This window comes from Coffea arabica, chromosome 2c, assembly GCF_036785885.1.
Source record: "Coffea arabica cultivar ET-39 chromosome 2c, Coffea Arabica ET-39 HiFi, whole genome shotgun sequence".
NCBI classification, from domain to species: Eukaryota; Viridiplantae; Streptophyta; class Magnoliopsida; order Gentianales; family Rubiaceae; genus Coffea; species Coffea arabica.
The window spans coordinates 69,343,735-69,364,993 of NC_092312.1; the positions used below are offsets into that span (position 1 = coordinate 69,343,735).

The 21,259-nt window shown below is 36.1% G+C and overlaps 2 protein-coding genes and 1 long non-coding RNA gene across 4 annotated transcripts; 1 reads left to right on the plus strand and 2 right to left on the minus strand.

Annotated features, from left to right (window-relative positions):
• Window positions 1–1,542: 1,542 nt before the first annotated feature.
• On the minus strand, window positions 1,543–4,583 carry LOC140035405 (uncharacterized). Its single transcript, XR_011839587.1, has 5 exons — window positions 4,233–4,583; window positions 3,199–3,262; window positions 3,021–3,105; window positions 2,584–2,906; window positions 1,543–2,406 (listed from the first exon to the last, which is right to left on the minus strand). It is a non-coding gene; the product is annotated as an uncharacterized lncRNA (long non-coding RNA).
• Window positions 4,584–9,914: 5,331 nt separating this feature from the next.
• LOC113727573 (F-box protein At3g56470-like) lies at window positions 9,915–12,881 on the plus strand. Its single transcript, XM_072076240.1, has 2 exons — window positions 9,915–10,262; window positions 11,142–12,881. The coding sequence occupies exon 2, from the start codon at window positions 11,279–11,281 to the stop codon at window positions 12,464–12,466; it is 1,188 nt and encodes a 395-aa protein (XP_071932341.1). The 5' UTR covers window positions 9,915–10,262; window positions 11,142–11,278; the 3' UTR covers window positions 12,467–12,881.
• Window positions 12,882–13,394: 513 nt separating this feature from the next.
• LOC113727574 (sodium/hydrogen exchanger 1-like) lies at window positions 13,395–21,038 on the minus strand. 2 transcript variants are annotated; one of them, XM_027251815.2, is made up of 14 exons: window positions 18,946–21,038; window positions 18,700–18,818; window positions 18,398–18,495; window positions 17,618–17,677; window positions 17,490–17,536; window positions 17,202–17,396; window positions 16,851–16,897; window positions 16,368–16,434; window positions 15,337–15,437; window positions 14,684–14,785; window positions 14,462–14,597; window positions 14,318–14,380; window positions 14,145–14,228; window positions 13,395–14,017 (listed from the first exon to the last, which is right to left on the minus strand). In XM_027251815.2, the coding sequence occupies exons 1-14, from the start codon at window positions 19,111–19,113 to the stop codon at window positions 13,676–13,678; spliced, it is 1,629 nt and encodes a 542-aa protein (XP_027107616.1). In that variant the 5' UTR covers window positions 19,114–21,038; the 3' UTR covers window positions 13,395–13,675. The 2 variants fall into 2 exon arrangements, with proteins under 2 accessions (XP_027107616.1, XP_027107615.1); XM_027251814.2 differs by lacking the exon at window positions 17,490–17,536 and having other exon boundaries at window positions 17,568–17,677.
• Between the last annotated feature and the right edge of the window lie 221 nt (window positions 21,039–21,259).

The window sequence follows — 21,259 nt, forward strand, 5'->3', positions numbered from 1 at the left end:
ACATTATCATGGTCATACGGCCTTATTAGTGTGGAGGCAAATCTGTATAGGCCAAGTAACTCTGTGCACGTTCCGGTTAATTGTCCTCGTTAACCGATTGAAACATTCGGCTAGCATACACTGAGTGTGGCGATGACTGACCATGACTAATGTCATTGCCAAAGCTTCCTCGATTTCAACCCTTTGCTGATAGGATCTAGATACATAACCATTCTGCACTAGTATGTCACATAATCGAAAGAAATTATCAATCATTATCCGCATGTTTTCTATTTTTCATCGGTGATGGCCATTGATCAACTCTTCGACCCATTCACGTCCACTTAAAGAGTTCTCATGGTGAGATATTTTATCCCTATTCAAGTCTCGATGCAATGTCATTAATTCTATTGCCAAGGGTAGCATGGCCTCGCCCCGTTCATTTTCTACAGATATAGAGTGCCTTCGTCCTCTTGCTGTATTCCTATTGTTATTTGTCATGTTCCTAATGCATAGAGGAAATCTATATAATAAGTTAGGGAATATGGACAAATTGACATATACATTAGGACATGGTACGTGAGTATGTTTACCTTCATAGTTAGTAGGCCACAGACATTTCGATAGCAGAAAAATTGAAATTGTAGAGTGAGAGCAGAGCATGAGCAAGAGTTTTGCGTGAGTTGTAGTTTCCTTCAGACATCACACGTTATACAGGAATTAAGCCGCTGACACCCATTAATGTACGCCAAAGTTTTGCATGGCTCTCTATGTTATGTGCACCCACTTTCTATTAAGGCTGACATGTTACAGGTGAAAGTCTGATTTCCATTTCAATGACTACTCATTCGCTTTCAAAATTAAGATGATAACTTTTTGCTGACTTCTTATATATAATTATGGTCTCCAAGACCGGGAACATATAAGGAATCAAATTGTGAAAGATATGGCAGAGATACGCTCTTGATTATATTAGTTCTTTAAATATTATTATATTTCATATTAGTCTGTGAAGTAGGACCTTTAATCATATTGGTGCCTTTAAATATTATTATATTTTATAGCCTTGTTTTATTTTTTTAAAAGAAAAATTTGCATTTCTTTTAACAACTAGACCGGTATACCTGTGGAGCAGATGACATTGGTTTGGTTTGGACTTACATCTTCATCCTTTCAATAATTCATATCAACATGCTTGTCAGCTATCAGTTCTTTTTTACCTGCGTAGTTAGAATCTTTTTTAGTAGTCTGGGCAAAGCTGATACCCCTGTATCTGCACATGACAAGCATATTTTTTTTTATATGTCTATCACTACAGTTGTTAAAACAATCCACTCACCTTCCAAAGTGGGAACTAGATAAGAAAGCAAACTAAAAAACTAATTGAATTGTCTTTAGGAAAAACAACAAGACATACGTCTGTCCAACTTAAATTTATACATAACAATTTAGACGTTAGACAAATAAACATCATATAGTAACACAAGTGGAGAAATAATTAGTGACCCCACTACACTACTACTTCACAAATTCAGAAATTGGAATTATAGATATAATAACAGATTCAAGTTTTTTTCAATCACACTAAACAAACTGGATGCTTTCGGACATGAGCATGACCACTAGTTCGAAAATGGTCAACGCCATATTCCCTCAAAGCACAACTATAGTCCATTATTAAAGAACACAAGCACAGCAGCCAAATAGATACATTAAATCATGCAATAATTAACCCCCAATTCAACCAGCAAGTATAACGGTCATTGTTTCTGCTAGGAATGAATTGTTACTATGCCAAACTTTTCTTCCTCATTAGTCTTGCGACATATGCAATCTGTCTAGCATCATTGTACTGCATAAAGAGAATGCGTTAACCTAAATTTGCATCTTTTGTGAGAGAGGAGTCTGTTTCCACCTTTCACTCAACGGGGACATCCATGTTGGAGACAATGTTTTGACAGTGCTCAACTTTGTACGTTTCATCTCTATCCATGTGGTCCTTTCAGTCGCAAATCGCCACATCCGTGAAGTTCCCGATCTTGCTTAATGCGTTTTCGATTCTATCCATAGACGATCGGGTGGATTTATTGCCTCTGGAGCTCTCTCGCTCACCGAAGTTTCTCAAACTGGATGCTGGTTGCTTACCACTACTGGCTTCCGAAATAGGCTAGATGTAGTACACATCCTTCTCTTTTTAAGGGGAGATGCTAGAAAGAGGTTGGGATGAAGATCGGACTTTGGCCTTGCCTTTTGCACTCTTCCTGGAGGTGGACTGATCAATTCCCCGCTAGTTGAGAGCGATGGGCTAGGCTGGCTAGCGGACTGTGCTCGAATACCTATAACGATCTCCCCGAGTATGATGAGAGTGAACCGCTTTTATAGACCACAACTGAAGGACACAGCGAATTCGACAAAGTCCTGGTTGGACTGTCGGTAAAGAGACAAGGTAATCAAAAGTCTAATGTGGCAGCAATTATAAGTGAACATGCAACATGTTTTATATGTAAAGCCTAAGTGTTGTGCATGGTTTGGTAAAACACAGCAGGAACCTAATTGCTATTACAATTTAATAATAGTCGAGTTGTAAGGAGAGAAAACACTAACCGACTACAAAGCAGCCCAATGGTTAAAGCTAGCAGTGAAATTCTAGACATTCTCTTCCTATCCAATGCCAGTCTTGATCTTGTTAAAAGTCCACAAAACAGGCAAAAAAGTTGCCATTTTTTCTTGAACCGATAGAATCTTGATTGGCACTAGGCTGCTGTGATTTCATGACTATGATTTTCACGCAAATGCTCGGCTATCTGGCCATAATTCCAGTCTAGCGGCCTAAATCGATCCCATTTTTTGGACACCTTGAAGGCGATATAAGCATCAATGAAGTGTTCGTCCATTTCGGGAGTCCACTCGAATCTAGCACCAATCTCCTACAGTAGACAAGCACTTTGTTGAACAAAACTAGCTACATGACAAGCACTTTGTTGAACAAAACTAGCTACATAAATCTTCCAATTCGCTAGAAACTGAGTGAATTATCGTACCTTCTGGTTTGCTTCAAAGTTACTGATGCACTTTTCTAGATTGTTCAAATCAGTGGATGACTGGACTGTGCAAATGGAAGTGCAGCTGATAGGAGAAGGTGAAGACAAATAAATATGTGAAATTGATAATACAACGGAGTAGGAAGTTGTAGTTCAAAGAATGTGAACCAGGCCTTACACTAACTACACTTGAGCTGGTTGTTCTGTTTGGAGGGGCATCACCGGAAGCTCTTTGACATGGCCTTTACAAAACAAAAAAAATCAACTATTTCAAAGAAGCGCGAGGTAGGAGGAACTATATGCTTTTTCCCGGAGTTGTTGTTGAAATGATTCAATTGCTATGTGTGTAATACAACGACTAAGAGAGAAAAAAATAGTAATTGAGGATGATTGCTAATTGCTACGTTTACCCTAGATAACTGAACAACATACATTAAATCAAGACAATTGTACATATTTTTTTTACTTAAACTACACTGTGCAAACAATTTATGTAAAAAAAAAAAATCAAAGTTTAACTGAGTGCCTTCTTCCATCAAAGGAGCAAGGCTTCAAATGACTGTTACATGAATGAAAGCAACTTTGGAATGAACAGAATAATAAATTCAGCAACTATAAGGTTCATGGGTGAAGATGCTTAATCCCAAACCTGATGCAGGAGGTTGCAGTAGTAGAAAGGAAAATGCTTAATACCAAAACGGAGCATTTGAGGGTTTTTTCTCCTCTTCGCAACAAGAGATTCAAAGCAAACATATAGTCCCAAAAATTGATGTGTACTTTGAGGGTCTTTTCTCCCCTTCCCAAATCGATATTCAAATGAAATAGTACCGAGTACATATTTATATTAGGGATTAGTAGTAGTGCTGCGGCAGCTAAAAGTTGTTAAGGGAATTGACATATTTGAATCTTTACGAATATTGTGCTAGACAGAAAGCGAAATAGACATCACAAATCTGAACTATGTTGTTTTCAAAAAATGAGGCAACACAGTCCAGAATTGATATATTTGAATCCTTACGAATATTGTGCTAAACAGAAAGTGAAATAGACATCATAAATCTGGACTATGTTGCTTTCAAAAAATGGGGCAATATGCTTAAGGAGTACAATTCGATCCAATATTGCTTCAATTAATACTATGGAGTGCGCAATATATTGGTAATGGAAAAGTGAATGCAGCAACTGAGCAAGATGTGGGTGCTGTCATGGTACCTTATAGACGACTACCGAATTCTGTATATAGACAAAAGCTGGTGTCGGTCGAACTCTGATTTGCCGATAAACCTTTCTTGTATTCATCAAGAAAATGCCACTTTGTGAATCGGCTAAAATCCAATAAGATGCTCTATTGGCAATTGCGAGCTGAGGTGAATGGAGAACAGATCTAAGGGTGTGATTTTCTTGCCGGTGAAGGTGCAAGAAGTTGTAGTGATGGAAGTAAGTAAATGTTCGGTAAAAGTGGCTATACAAAATAGTAAATGTTGGGGTATGAGTTGTGGTTTTTTTTTTTTTTTTTTTGTTACTTTGATGGGTCTCATATTGAGGACCCAACGGATAAGTAATCTGAGCCATCTATCGGGTTGACATGCATCAGTGTGCATAGAAAGGGTGCAGATGACAGGACTGACAAGGCAAAGATAATAAACACATAGAAACAACATGCCAGGTAAAATATCCAGTGAATCTAGACACTTTTTGTAAAATATATTTCAAATAAACTTAAATAATTCAATCCAAGCAGAGCCTTATTTGCATTCCATTTTTTTGTTATTTGTACTTCTATCATTTATTTTTTATTTTTCTAAAATTACCATTTATTTTATCATATAATCTAATAAGTAAAATTATGTGATTAAAATGATAATGTAAATATGATTAACAAAAGTAGGAGTGCAAATAGCATTTCTCTTTATTTTTATTTTTTGTTCAGTGCTATTAAGTTAAAATATTTTGTTTTCCAAATGGAGCAAAATTGGAAAATAAAATCCAATCTAAAATAAAAAATCATAATTAAAATTAGCATAACTCTTCAAAATTCAAATTTAGTACGAGTGTTAAATAATATAAGTCTTTAATAGCCTAAAATGTATTTTTAATTATTTTTATTTCATATTTAATTATAATTATATGTATTTGAATTTAAAATTTAACTTTTACATTTAAATTATGAAATCAAAATGTAATAATATATATATACTATTAGTGTATATATGTTTTACTCTAAAAATTTAAGGTAATTATTCAAAATGAAACATGTCAATGTATATAAGGGTGGTAATGGGATCCCCAGCCCCCCATCCTATTGTCAAATAACCCCCCCTCCCCTCCCGATCCCTCACTCCATTTTTCCCATAGGAAAAGAAATCAATCTACCATAATTAACAATCTACTCATCTACAGGACAATTTTATTATTCATTTTATTTCAAAATATTCAATAAAGACATATTCAAGTACTCAACCTTAGACTAAGCAAGGATTTAGGAAAAGATTACAAGAGAGAAGAAATATACTGGAGCCAAAAAGCTAGAGTCAAATGGCTGAAGAGGGAGACAAAAATTCCTCATACTTTTCATGCAACTGTAGCTGCTAGAAGGAAGAAAAACAATATATCTATACTCTAGAGAGAGGATGGAAGCTAGTGTGAATCTAAAGAGGAAGTGGAAGAGGCGATAGCAGATTATTTCGAAAAGATTTTCACCACATCAAATCTAGGGGGAGAGGTGAGATTCTGAGGAGAATTCCACATACTATTTCTAACTAGGTGAATAGGAGACTGACTAGACCAATATCAGAAATAGAGATAAGGGAAGCAGTCTTTCCCATGCATCCTAATAAGGCACCAGTACTTGATGCTATGTCCTATTTCCTTTTTCAAAAATTCTGGAGTATTATTAAAAATGTTGTATTGAGTTTTTTTCATTCTGGTATACTTCTGAAAGCCTTCAATGAAACAGTTATTTCCCTGATCCCCAAAGTAGAACACCCAATGTTAGTGTCTCAGTTTAGGCCTATTAGTTTGTGCAATGTGGCTTATAAGATCATCACTAAGATACTAGTTAATAGACTGAAGCCTATACTAGGACAGTGCATAAGTCAGAATCAATCAGCTTCTGTACTTGGAAGGCAAATCATTGACAATGTACTAATGGCTCATGAATATATCCACTGATAAAATGGTAAAAGGAATGGTAAAAAAGCTTGCATAGCTATCAAATTGGACATGTCCAAAGCTTATGATCGAGTAGAATGGTGCTTCATAGCCAAAATCATGAAAAAAATGGGCTTTTGAATGAAGTGGATTAAGTGGATAATGGAATGCATAACTTCTGTTTCCTATAGTGTTAATATAAATAGGGAGAAAATGGTTATATTAGACCCATTAGAGAGATAAGACAAGGGACCTCCTCTCCCCTTACCTTTTCCTAATCTATGTAGAAGGCTTCACTAGTCTCTTAAATATACCAAAGGACAGATACCAAATTTCTGGCATGAAAATTGCACATAAAGGCCCAAATCTAACACATCTTTTCTTTGCTAATGACTCTTTAATTTTTTGTAAAGCAAGTGTGCAGGAAGCAAAAGTTGTGATTCAGATTGACAAAGGAATATGGGAGAGCATCCAGCCAAGTGATAAATACAGAAAAATCCTCAAATTTGTTCAACAAAAATTCAAGGGAGGAAGTGAGATAGCAGGTCCTATAAGTCATGGGGGGAATGAAACAGGTCAAAAAGAGCCAATATTTGGGACTACCTATGGTGATTGGGAGATCAAAGAATGCAGTGTTCAAATACATAAAGGAGAACATTACAAAGAAACTAAATAATTGGAAGCAAAATTGCTCATGGTGATTGGGAGATCAAAGAATGTAGTGTTCAAGTACATAAAGGAGAACATTACAAAGAAACTAAATAACTGGAAGCAAAAATTGCTCAATCTAGTAGGAAAAGAAGTCCTACTCAAATCACTAGCTATGACCATGCCATCATATGCTATGAACTGCTGCAAATTACCAAAGGGGCTGTGTAGAGCAATTAGTAGTGAAATGGCAAAGTTTTGGTGGGGAGAGAGAGAAAAATGAAGAAAGGTACACTGGGTCAACTGGGAGAAGTTATCAAAGGTGAAAGGAAAAGGTGGATTACGATTTAGAGATATAGAAAGTTTCAATGATGCTATGCTAGCAAAACAACTCTAGAGAATTGTATCACAACCAAATTTGCTGGTAAGCTAAACATTGAAATCAAGGTATTTTAGAGGGAAGTCATTATGGGAAATGGAATCCAAACCATCAGACTCTTGGATGTGGAGGAGTTTGCTCAATTCAAGGTATGTCCTCGAATCAGGAATGAGGAAAAGGATTGGTGATGGAAAAAATGTTAATATATGGAAGGACAGATGGTTTCCAAAAGGAAGGGATGGGAAAGTAAGAACAGTAAAGCTAAAAGATAGCATGGTGCAGAAGGTGAGTGAACTCATAAAGAATGGAGAATGACATCAAATGTTGCTGGAAAAGACATTGCAGGAGAGGGATGTCAATGAGGTAATGACAATTCCCATTAGTAAAATAGGAGGGAGAGATGGGATGTATTGGGTGGGAAATGAGAAAGAAATTTATAGTATAAAATCTGGGTATATATGGGCAAAGCAGTTGAAACAGAGAAGGAGGAGAGAGGATAAAAGAGAATTGAATCAGAGTAAGAACATGCAGGGGTCCAGAGTATGGAAGGAATCATGGGGCTCAACATGAAGCACGAACTAAAACATTTCATATGGAAGTGCTTAAGAGGGGTCTTACCAGTCAATGAAGTAATGGCGAACAAAACTGGAAAAGTCCTATGTGTAACAGATGTGGAGAAGCAATGGAAATTTTGGAACATATGCTATTCCATTGTAGAAGGGTAGCACTGATCTGGAAAGCAGCACCGATACAATGGGACGGGTTAGAGGGTCTAAGAAATTCTTTCTGGCATTGGTGGAGAACTGATGCAATCAACAAAGAGAGAGGAGGGGCGTGATCATATTATTCTGACAGCAAACTTGCTATGGTAATTTTGGAAGGCAAGAAATGACAGCCAATTTAATGAGGTGGAAAGGGACCAATTCTTTCCGATCAACAAAGCTTTGGGAGAATGGAGAGAATACCATAAAGTAACAAAGAATCAGGATGGTGAAGGAAATAAGTTGACCAGAGACAAGATTGAATGCAAACATGGGAATCCCTTGAGAAAGGAAGCATAAAGATCAACATGAATGCAACTTTCAATAAAAAATTGAGAAAGGCAGGATGGGGAATAGTTGCAAGAGATGACAAAGGAAGGTTGATAGCAACATGGGCTGTCCCAAGAACATGCAGCCGAAATGTGAAGATGGAAGAAGTCCTAGCGATAAGGAAAGCCATGGAAATAGCCACACTGGAAAGCTGGAAAAGGGTGGAATTTGAGTCAGATTGTAAGGAGATAGTGGACAAGATAGCAAAGAAAGATTGGAATGATAAATGGTTTGGCACATACTTGAAGACATCTCCATATTGTGCTGCTCTCTTGAGAAATGTTGTTTGTCTTTTGTTAAAAGGAATTTCAACTATGTAAGTCACAATTTGGCACAATTTGTCACTAACTTTTGTAAAGAAACCTCTTGGAGGAACTTCTTCCCTGTCTAGCCGATGAATATAGCCAGGGAAGCATCTGCGTGCGGTTGCTCAAATTTTTGTAACTAAAGTTTAGTAGATGTGAAATATATTGCCACTTTTGAAAAAAAAAATATTCAACCTTAGACCATTCAACAAATTGTAAATATTAATAACTAAAGAATATTAGCAACTTATCAATACCATGAAAATGATATAAAAACATCCAATTGAGATGTAATAGAACTAAGTCACAATTATATGTTCACTTACAATAATACAATTGTAAATAACACTAAATAAGATTAATAGCCGTCAAGATGGAAACAAAACACAATAAGTCAAATTACATTCCCTTATTCAACAAACTCAATCAAGTTGATTTCTCATATTCAACAAACTAAAGACACTCAGCAATAAGTCTAGCTTTTCTCTTCATCAACCTAGCACAACAACTTCAGAACATTTGCTCTTCATCAATCTCGAGATGTGATAATTCCCTTGATAAAGCAACCTTGACATTTGATGCCAAAATAAAAGAAGAAGCTTGTCACCCATCTATATTCTATAACAAAAAATTGGAGAAAATCAATTTAGATAAATCAAATTTCTTTAATACCTATTCAGTAACACAATGAACATCATGTTCTTCATCAAACAATGTATTACATGATATCCCTTCGGAAGTAGAACAAGTAGCTTGCACTAAAATAAAAAAAATAGCCACAGATTATGTTAGAGATATACAATTATGTTATTAATTATATTATTAAATATAAAGAATTGGATTATAACTAATTTATTATATTGTGTATCTATATGTATTATATATACATCTATAAATTTAAATATATATAAGTTTTTTGTATGCGTGGGATAGGCCAGGTGTATGTTGCCCCGCCTCGCCCTATTTCTGCCCCTACTGGGTGGGTGCCCACCCATTGCGACCTTTAAATGTATATAAGATTTAAATGTAAAGATAATTATTCAATGTATATAAGATTTAAATAATTACGTGTCAATATAATCATTCAAAATAAGATATAAATGTAACGTCTCAAGACGACGCTAAATATAGAAAAAGGACAATTTTTCGTTGGTGCCTAGTTAGAAAATTAAATTTCCTAATCTTTAATTTATAAAAGACGTAACGTAAACGTAACGTTTATACAGCGTCTATATTATCTTTATATAAGTAAACGTAACGTCTATATTACACAGTCGTTTAACTTATCTTTATATTAATAAGATATAAACATAATCATTAAACGAGATATAATCGTTAAAGATAAAAATAGAAAAAGAATAATTTTTCGTTGGTGCTTGGTTGGAAAATCAAAATTTTAAATCTTTAATGGAAAAAAAATCTTTAGTGGGAAATTAACCCTTTATAATTCAAATTTGGGACCAGTATAAATGCTAATAATCCAACTGTATAATGCATGTTCAGCTGGTTCATTTCCTATTGTTCATATCCTGTTAGCCACTAGAAAAATCTCTCTATTTCTTTCCATCACTCCTATCCAAAATACAATCTTTTTCCCCCCGCTACCCTCGAGGTGTGATCGGCGGCGGGGGCGGCGGCAACTTTCCGGTTAGGGTAGCTATTAAAAAGGGTAGCCGTTTGAATTTGTTTGTAAAGTTTTATGATACTTACGGGTTAAAGGTTATGCTTTCGTGACGATTTTTATACCTTTTGCTATTGGATTTTTGGGGTGGGGGGGGGTGGTTTTGTTTTTCCTGTTTCCCTAAATTTTGTGACGAAGACAGGAAAAAAAAAAATCTGTGGGGAGAATTGTGAAATTGGGGAATTTTTTTTGGTATTAACATTTTTTTAAGATTTATTTGTTTTCTGTGAAGCTTTTGTTTTGTTGAATTGGATTGTCATTTTGGTGAAGTTGATTAAGAAAATGCTGCGGGTTGTCTGTTTTTAGTTGTCTTGAACGGAATGATAAAGGGTTTTTGCTTACTGCATTTTGGGCAGAATTAAAGTTTTCATTGATTAAGTTTATTAGCTTAAGCAATGGGAAATGGAGTCTTGATTAACAACTATGTATGGAAAACTAGCAATTTTAGCTCATTTGTTGAGTTTACGTATATCCCTTGATACTTTAATCAGTGAGCTGTGTGTTGTGTTTAATGATTTTGGTTGTTCACATTTTATATTGGGAGAAACCTTGAGAAAAATAGATCGAAATTAGGAATCCAGATTGTAGTTGAGTGGGTGGAATTCTGGTCTTTTGCTAACAAAAACTGCTCATGAAACTAAGAAATCTGTTTGCATTCCTTAAATTTATGTGGATGTGCCTATTTTCCACGTTGTTGACCGTGGAAGAATTTACAGGCTGTTTATTTTTTGGATTGCTTTGTATTTACCAGTTTCATTAGTGCTAAATTCACTTTGCTTTGATGAACATCATGTTGCACTTTTTTCCTGTTTGATTCTGAACATCAAGAAGGATCTAATGGGATTTTTTTACCCAAAATAATATTAGGGTTCTAACAGCATCATGGCATCACCAGCATCATCCTGTAGATCTTTTATTTGGTATCTGTAGCTGCTTTTGGACCTTCTGCTGCGTTAATATTGCTCTAAAGAGGAGAAAAGGGCCAAAAGGCCCATTTTTAGGAGATGGGAGGGGACAAAATTAGTGAGAGGACTTTGAGGTACAGAAGGAGGTCAACCATTGTTGTTGGAGCAAAGAAGCAGAGGTGCATCCCTAGAAAAAAGCAGAAGACTGAATACAGACCTTGGGCAGATCTTCACGAAGACATGTTGAGGATTATCAAGAGCAAGTTATGCCTTTCTGATCAAGTAAGGCTTAGTGCAGTTTGTAAAAGTTGGCAGCTTTCTGGGAGACCGCTGATGGCAATGGCCTATTTCTCTAAGCATTGCTATTCTGCAATCTCGCCGGATCCATGGGATGACTCATCTGATCGAGATGTTACCTTTGCATGCGAGATTTATGACTCTTATGGTGGAAAGATTCACAAGGCTAGTTATAATATATCAGAAAGAGGTTGGCCTTCTTTTTTCTACCGATGGCCAGAGGTTTGTGCTTCCAAAGAGGGCTGGTTGCTTATAGTGGACTGTGCACACACTGCTGGAACTGTCACCTTTTGTAACCCTTTTTCCAACCTTGTTTTATCAGTACCCAGATTGGGACATCAGATAGATGTGGCAACTTTCTCTACAATCCCTACTTCGTCGAACTGCATAATCTTTGTTTTCTATCGTAGTTGGGGCAAGACACACCTTGGTACTTACCGTTTTGGTGATAAAAGTTGGACCAAACTAATAATTGCCGAGAGAAAAGCTGCAGCAGAAGTATTGAGCATGTTATACATTGAGGGGGTACTCTATTATGTTTTTGAGGATGGAATGTTGGGCTGCTTTAGTTATTCCGGGAAATATTGCAGTGTACTTACTGAAAGGTTTCCCAAACGCGATTCTAAAAGCTCCTTTGTTAGCTATCACCTGGTTGAACACAGGGAACAGATTCTCTTGGCAACCGCAGATGAGGACGCCAATTGGTGTATTTTCAGATATGATGAGTCTCAGATGAAATGGATTGCTGGGATAAGCTTAGGAAAGTGGGCATTATGCGTAAGTAGTAATTCGTTTGTAGTACAAGCTGTTGGGGATCAAGTTGACCTTGCAGACTGTATTTGCTACTTTGACTATGAAACCCATGACTTGAAGGTGTACTCGTTAAAGGATAAGCAATTGAAGGATCCGCAGCATAAAATACTGACATCTAGCGGTACTTTCGACCTCAAACATGACCTTACAATCTGGATTGAGCCTCCTAATATTTGAAAGGGAATGACCATATAAGCTTGCTAATATTTGGAAGGGACAGTTTAGTTGCTTTAGTTCTCGTAGACAACAATTTGGTGGATCCTTATAAAATTTCAGTATCAAGCCCTTTGGTTGAGGATAATTTAAGAATTTTTCATTTACTATGGCGACTTTGTTATAAAATGGATATCCAGTACAAACTGAGGTGGGAATAGGATATTGCCTGCAAATGACTCAAAGCCATTTCGGCTTTCTCATTGCCAGAAACATGTGAAAGAGGGGATCTGATGTTTGTATTCAGGGGTTAGATGATATAGTATATTGCATCAAAAGTTGGGCTACTCAGACCAGTGCTGCTGGTTACTTGAAATGTTTGTCTTGTAAATAACGATCTCAAAAATTTGTTATTCATATCCTTGGCAAATTCTCATTACTGGACTTGAGAACGTTGACTGGTACTTTTGTCTTTCCTACCTTTGCTTTCTTCAGCTGTCCCTGCATGTTAACTTGCTTCTGATGCAGTGATAAAACAATCGGAGAAACTACCCTGACAAAGAAAGAGGGTTTGAATTAGTGACCCTATAACGCTTCCAAAGCCCCACCTAAAGGCGTGAACTCTACCCCGTAGGATCGCGTACTGATTTGCCGGATTAGTAACCACGCCTTCAGTTTACTCAAAATAACATGTTCTTAGCGCACCAAGTTGACCTATCTGAGGTTCAGTTGATTGACTTCAATTAGGATACACATTTCAAAACAATTTTGGTTAAGATTGGGGGGGCGGTTTGCCATTCGGAGTTATGCAAGAGTACAATATTTTGTGTACTCCTGATTTCAACTGCTTTTCGTTAATCACTCTATACCTCAGATATTTGCTAAACACACTCAAACCTAATGCACTAGCTGATAAATGACTGTTAACTTTTCCTGTTGGAGACTGTGGGAGTGTAGGGTAATTTTGTGAGTGATTCAAATATGTCAGTTTACATGAATACTATCATCTAGTATCAAACTAGTCCCATGACAGTAATTTAAGCTGATACCAAGCACATGTTCAAGTGGTAGATTGAAACAAACAAAATACATATTTCCACAGGCTTCTTAGCATATCATCAGATATGCTTAAACAGGGCAGAAATTCTTGGAGTTGTTGGCCTGATCTTTTCTGTCAACCTGAAATGGCTGTATTTGAGCAATCGCCGCAAAATTCATTCCTGAATGTAGTTGTCAGTTTGAGTTGTTTAAATCGGAGGTTTCTCCTGCTGTACTTCTTGGTGAACCAGGAACAAAAGGAACAAAGCCTCGTCCACCGAAAACTGGTCTCATGAATTTATCATCAAATTTCCTCCAAAGGTGATGAACAGTTGATGTTGGATGTCTGATGAACAATTGGAGTTTACTTCGTCTTGGGGCTGATTGGTTGTTGCCATTATCTACTGGCCCTCCATTTTCCAGAGACAAGAGTCTCAGGTCTTCTAAACTTACAAAATCATTTTCCCTAGAAGTCAATGGGTTTGCATTGTTTAGTAGCACTGCTTGAATCAGAGGCTTTGTCACGGAACCAAAAACCTGTCAAAAAATGTTCCAGAAAGGAAAAAATTTGACTTACAAAAGAAAATGAACAGACTATAATATATAGTGTAGAAAAATATATATATACACTGTTTGAGCCTTCATGTTTAATGGTAAAACTTACCACTGTGCTAAATAGTACAACAATGATGATGCAAGTAATCATCATAGAGTCCACATTTGCTGATTTTGTCCCAGACGATGAGAACTGAAGTTGCAGATTGATGCTTCAATTAGATTGCAATTAAACGTACTTCTCACCACTTGATCAAGAATTCAAGAATTCATCTTATTCACCTGGTTGTAGGCTAAAGCAATAGTGACTGCACCTCTTATTAGCCCTGCCCACCATATAATGAACTGAAATGCTAAAAGGTTAGCAGGAGGAGGAGGAGAATTGCTAGTAAGAAAAAGTGTATTAACATGGTATCCAAGACATACCTGCTTCTTTATCTCAATCTCTTCACTGCCTTGTTTAGTGCAATTTAGAATGCAAGAAATAGGATAAACAAAGGCAGCTCTTCCTACCAATACGAGTGCAAACAAAGCCAAACTAACAATAATTGAAGTTCCTGCACTGAAACACAAATTAGTGAAGTCCATTGCAAAACTCACCAATGCATCTTCGACTTGAGGAAAAGAAAACAAGGTAGTAACCCTTACCTCGCATTGCTTTCTTTCCACTTTGTGATGTCCAATGCATCCATTCCCACGTAAATGAATATAAAAGTTTCTGCTATGAAAGATAGTGTGGCAAATGCGTGCCTGGAAATGTCTAGAATATCAAATGGTAATTCTCGAAGCAATTTTATTAAATCAAGTTAAAATCTGATGTCAGGATTCTTCAGAGTCATTATACTTCTAAAAGATGTTTCACTTGTTGTTTGATTCTCAAAAGCGCTCTGTGACCTAGAACCTGATCAGAAACTAGGCGGAGTGTAATGAGAGCTAAACTCAAATATGGATGATGGAAAATTTTCAAGGAGTAGATCCCAGAGATGAAACAAATAATTTGGTCTATTGCAAGTGTTTCCTCTACCAAAGAGAGAGCTGGTAATCTCTTGCATATAACACTTTTGGTTTTGTAAAAGGTCAAGAAAAGAAATTACAGAGGTTGATTTCTTGATTAAGTTATTGGCATTAAATTGTTCTAAACCTGATGCATGCTAATTTCTGCAAGACACATTGCCCCTTTAAACATTCAGTCCGATAATCATGAAGCTATATTATGCAACAAGATAGTCCCTACCAATAGAACTATGCCCATGCTTATACAACAGGGAGATCATAGAATTCAATCAGTAGTAAATTCTCACTTGGTTGTTACACGAGAGCTTTCAGTTACGTTGTGCCATGTGTAATGTGACATGACAATACCACAGAAGAAAATTGTCAGAATTCCACTTAGCGACAACAGCTGCAAGATGAGAATCACTTTCCTCAATTTTCAGGAACACAAGTACCCATGGAATTGCAATGATAATGGTTTAAACATTCCATCCTAGTTACTCTAGAAAACTATGCTGCTCTAGACGTGGAAGTGGTTTACGTTATTCTGGAAATTAGGGATGTGTATGTTCTATTACTTTTAACAATATTCTGCCATCAATCCATCTTGAAATATTATTCAGAATATTCCCCAATCATCTGGGGCATGGCATGTAAGATTCCAGAAAACAATTATAAAAAACAGTTCTGCAAGTAAGGCATATTTTATACTAGATAATGTGGGATGAAAGATGGAATAGAGAAGCATTAGGTTTTATTGGCATATGGTTAACTGAAAGATCATTTCTGCAAATAAACAGATAAAGATGTATAAAGACCATGGTAATGAAAATGATGGATCCAAAGGTAATGAAAATGACGGATCCAAAGGAAAAAAGGGGTGAAACTATCTGTGTCCGAGTTCTCTCACATAATCGAGCATCAATTAGTTGGAAAAGAAAAAGTTCTACTTTTACCTAATTTTTAATCACCATGCAGATTACTACGTGACTAAATGATCAACTCTCCAGCTAGAGGGACTCAAACTTGGGGCCTTTTAACTTCAAGTCATCCATCTTAAACCTTTTTGTCATTAAACCATTTACTTACAGCTTTTGACTTGTATATAAGTGATCAAATCATCTGTTTTGGATGAGAACTTTGAAGACATAATGTATATGAAAAAACTGGTCTTTGACCAAATCCTATTTCATGAGGAATTGGTTTCAGTGTCTCCTTTGCAACAGTAGACTAGTGACAAAAGCATCATGGAATGCACTATTAGTATAGCAAAACAAAAAAGTGGAAAACAAGTCTACAATATATGTAGAAGGGTGTGGAAACCAGTAAATATTGGTACCTCAGCCACCATATATGATAGATATGCCAAGAGCATCATGATTGCAACTTCTCTATCCGTTGAATGCCTATCAATATGAAAGAGTTATAAAGATGAGTATCATGACAGGAATGCAGTAAAATGTTGATTTGATATTGTATTGTCGCCCTTTTACTTACCTTTCCACAAGTACATCTTGATTCTAGAAAAACACAAATTGGTACCTGAATCTTTTGTTTTCTCGAGTTGTTTATGCATTGTGCTGTCATAGTCATATTCAACGTTGCTGACATAGTTTTGTGGTAATGTACTTCTAGATCCAGTAAGCTATGAACTAGTCTACTTATTTTCACACTAAAATATCAACAGAAGTAAATTGTCCAAAAACTATTTCATGCATCAGAAACAGAAGGAATTCTTGTCTAACATGTTTGTAACTGATATTCTTCTCAAGCTCCAAAAGAAGATATTTATGAACAAGGCATGGTACCAACAAAACATTACCTCCCAAAGTACAGTGTCTTTATCCCAAAAGCACTCAAGAGTCCCACCTAATATAGATGCACAGAGACCAAGTTAAACTATCAAATAGAGAAGATGAAAGATCAAGAAGTTTAGGGGAATCTTATTTTGCTTCCTTAAAGATGAGAATATGGTACAGTTATTGCTTTTCCAATTACTACTATAGTAATTTATTGTAAAAGAACAAGTTACCAATTTGCTAACTTAACACAATTTTTTGTTTCTCTGGAAGATAATATATAAACTGGCTTATACATAGTGGATCAGTTAATGTATCATCACAATCACAAGTTACATATCGCTCGAATTTATGTTTTCTGAGGGTATACTTACAGCAATACCCAGAATAGTACTCGTGAAGAAGAGGTATAAGAAGTTTCCCAGCAACTTTAATGCTGTCAAGCCATCAATATCACTGATGTCAATTGACTGGACTGCGTTGAAAAGTACAATGGAGGTTGCATCATTCACCACCCCCTCACCAAAGACAGCACTGTAAAGGAAGGGTGTTTGCTCTTGACTGAGGACCTTTTGCATGGTGTGTGGCGAGAATTAGTGGAAATTGTAACATCTTCAAACGTGACAGGTTTATGATCAATAGCTGAAAGTATGTAAATGTACCTGCAATGTACATACTGAATCTGTTGCCGACAATATTGCACCAATAGCTGCAGCATAAAATGCCTGGTTAGTGAATACCTGAATATAGATGGCCTTTGATGAAATCTTTATTTGTCTGTTTTTGTTACCTAGACAATCTTTCATAGTCAAGGATGTTATACCAATCTTTTTAAACAGTAGAAAGGCACCTGCAAATTATCACGAACAAATAAAGTTAGTATATTTCTATTTGTTGAGGAATTAAATCCAATTCCTGAACATATATTGCTATTTCCAAAGTAAAATCTGCATTTTAAATATGAAGCTGAATTAAAGTCTTGATACAAAGTCAAAAGGTGTTTGCTCTTCTGCACTTCAACTTCAAAGGACAAGAGGTACTATTAGAATCTATGCCAGTTTCAAGCAGCATTATTGTGATTTAGAATATGTGCAGAAGGAAAATATTTAACTAGCATTATTCCCGAAAAAAAAATTTTTTTTTGAGCTTTCACATAGGATGACCATGTTTTTTATTTTGTTGTATTAAGAGCTCATTCATGAAAGAAAAGCAACTCAATCATTGTAGCAAGGCTACTAGAAAAGAAGATAGTTTTTAGAAGTGGCAGCAAAGAGGAAATTTCATGCAAAACAATTTATTTTATATTTTTCTTTTAACTTCTGTTTGATAGCAAGTGATTGGCATTGCATATTATGAAACACAAAGTACTTTAAAAGAACTGGTGTGAGTTTTGGTCCAGAAATCAATGCTGTACTTGGATTGAAGTTCATGGAATGGTGAAATTTTCTTTTGATAGCGCTTTTCAGTTTCAATTATTAGATTAGTAGGTACTAACCTTGATCAATTTGGTAAACTACTTGAATTTGGAAAGCAAGAAACAGTAGAAACAGCAATAGAGACTAGATGTTACCCAGAGTTATAAGGCAGAAAGATATGATTGTTCCGAATATCCCAAACAACAATATCACCGAGAAATTTTTGAAAAATCGTTTTTTCTTGACCTGGAAACTGCAAACATTTCAAAGTTGGAAAAGTTAGATACAGGAGTCATCGCGGCCGCTTAATTCAAATATTTCTGGCTAAGAATTAGACTATGTCCTTGATATTTAAAACATGAACGGTTCTACTGCTGCAATTTCAAAAGCTTAACCAGACTTCAACCAAAACAACCTAATCTTAAACAGCAAAATGATGGATGGATAAGGCTCTTACCCAGCATTGAAAATGATTGGGGGCAACAGATATATGAAGAATAAATCCTCATTGAAAACCAACACTTGTGAACTTTGGCCTTTTCTGACAAGCAATACCACAGCTCCAGAAGCCAATCCCTATACATGAAAACTCGGTCTAAGTTCGTATATACTATAATAATGAAGACTCGAATCACATTGGAATCCATTGAAATTTAGCTTAAAAAAACTTAAAAAAGATAAAACTAGACTGGCTTTTACTAACCAGCAGAAGGGCAGCTATTGATTCATTAGCCCATCGATTCTCTTCCACCAGGTGACCGATTACTATGCATGCACAGAGGAGAGCCACAAATACAGTAACAGCTATAACAGTTGGTTGGTCAAGTATGGCGTTGGCCATGGAAGATAAAGTTTGCACCATGCTGGACATGGAGGTTGTCTGGGGCTTCACAGTGTAGTATTCAACTAAACTTAGCTATTTCTATGATCTAAACTACTGTTGACTGCTTATATGCGAAAAGAACTGGTGATCATTAATTTTTGTGCATAAAAACTACGGTCACTTATCAGGAAATTAAGCAAAGGTACGATGAAACTTTTTTTTTTGTTGAAGCAAAGGAACGATGAAACTTGATTTCAGAAGAGTTTGGAAGGAGGGAAGACTGGTAGTTGAAGGTTGCATTGTCTTATTGTTAGGAAAAAAAAAAAGAACTGTCCGTCACTGGTAAGATTTTTCTACAGCTTCTGAATCACATTTTTCTTAAGGATCTGTCAATTAGTGCATTTAATGGGGCTTCATTTTCAGGCAAGTGATAACAAGTTGGTAGGGCTGTTAGTTGGCTCTCACACATTTTTTTGATGATTTTCACTTGCTTATGACAAGAGGGGCATCTGATTTAGTCTGAAATGGTCTACAATGATCTTGGAAAGAAAAATTATGATAGTGTTTGATAAATTCAAACCATGTAATTTCTACGCTTAGCTTGATATTCTACATTTAGTCCAACCTAATTTGTTGAGAGTGGTGCAGGCAACATCAAGCCATCTACCTTTCCTGAAGTGTCAAATTTGATGGCATAGGTAAAAATATTGCCAAAAAGGCAGAAACCGAAGTGGTTACTTACACTTCCCTGCACAATGCAAGGGATAGCTATGAAATCCATGCAAATGATTTATCCCCTGATGATCAAGAATTAACACTTACCATGGATTTTTGCAAGGAAATATTAACAACCACAATCTCAATGGAATATAGAAACAGAACTACCCCAAAAGGGAACATAGACAAATCAAAAACTCGATACTTGACAATAAGACCACGGCTCTATCTGTACTAGATACTGACACAGTAGGTCTTATTTCGGAGAAGAAATTGCAAACTTTCTTGACTTTTCAGCTAGGAAAGGAACTCCACTGTAGGATTGGGAATTTGAACACGATAAGGTAATTTGGTTATCAGCTATCACGCTCCACACCAAAGACTTGTGTTTCAATTGTCACTGAATCAAGCTTGTCCTTCTTAATCAGTCTTGAAGATTAGCATAAGATAACTGATGATTGAATCTTGGGAATACAATTTGATAACGAGACTCAAATTTATGCTTGTCTTGGGTGGAAAAAATGTAGTGCTTATCAAAATGTTATGTTTGACAAGATAATGTTAATGCGAATGCTTCATCAGCTAGAACTGTCATGTGATGATGAGAATAGAGATTTTTCACAATGATAGATTAGTTCAAAATGCCACAAGATTTAAGGAGATGAGACTAGCAATTTTGCACTAACCAAACCATCTTTTGCTAGGGAAAATGGAAATTTCTATTGATACGCAACAAAGGACCTAACTGGCAAGGTTCAACAAACGCTCCACGGTTCAAAAAGGAATTGAAATAAGTCAAGTGACAGTCTATGTTTAAATTTTTATGAAGACATCAAACTTTGTGTATGAACTAATAAGTAGGATAGGAAGAAAATTAGGGGGAAATAGTGGAGTTTCCAACTTCATCTAACACAATAAGATTTCATACCATTTTTTTTTTCTTATATAGACCAGGTTTACCAATAGGCCGTCTCAAACAAATTTGATCCCACACTGGCGAGTCCTGCTTGGTCGTGAGATAGTCTACTGGTAGACCTACTTCATATTTTGTACGAGCATTAAGCATGTAATTCACTCCTCTGTCAGCTTAAGCTGAATAGTATAGTTTCCAAAATGAGAAAGAAATCAATGTAATGATTAAGGATCTATCTTCAACACTCCCCCTCTCGTCTGTCTTTCAATAAGCTAACTCCAATTAAAGGCAACGTGCAAAACCTGTGATGGGTTCAAACCTTGGTAATAACAGTGAGAAGAAAACAAGAAAAGCAGCAGCCTGATGCAAAAACCTTCTCAGGATTCATCTAACATCAGAGAGTTCAGGTCGTGTGCAGTAATGCTGAGTTAAAGAGGACAAATGTACAGTATCGCATGATTGAGTTATATATATATGAAATATTTATTTATAACGTAATAACATGCCTGAGTCTTAGACAGATTCTTATGCACGTCAAAGATTCAAACATGATTTTACAGCCAC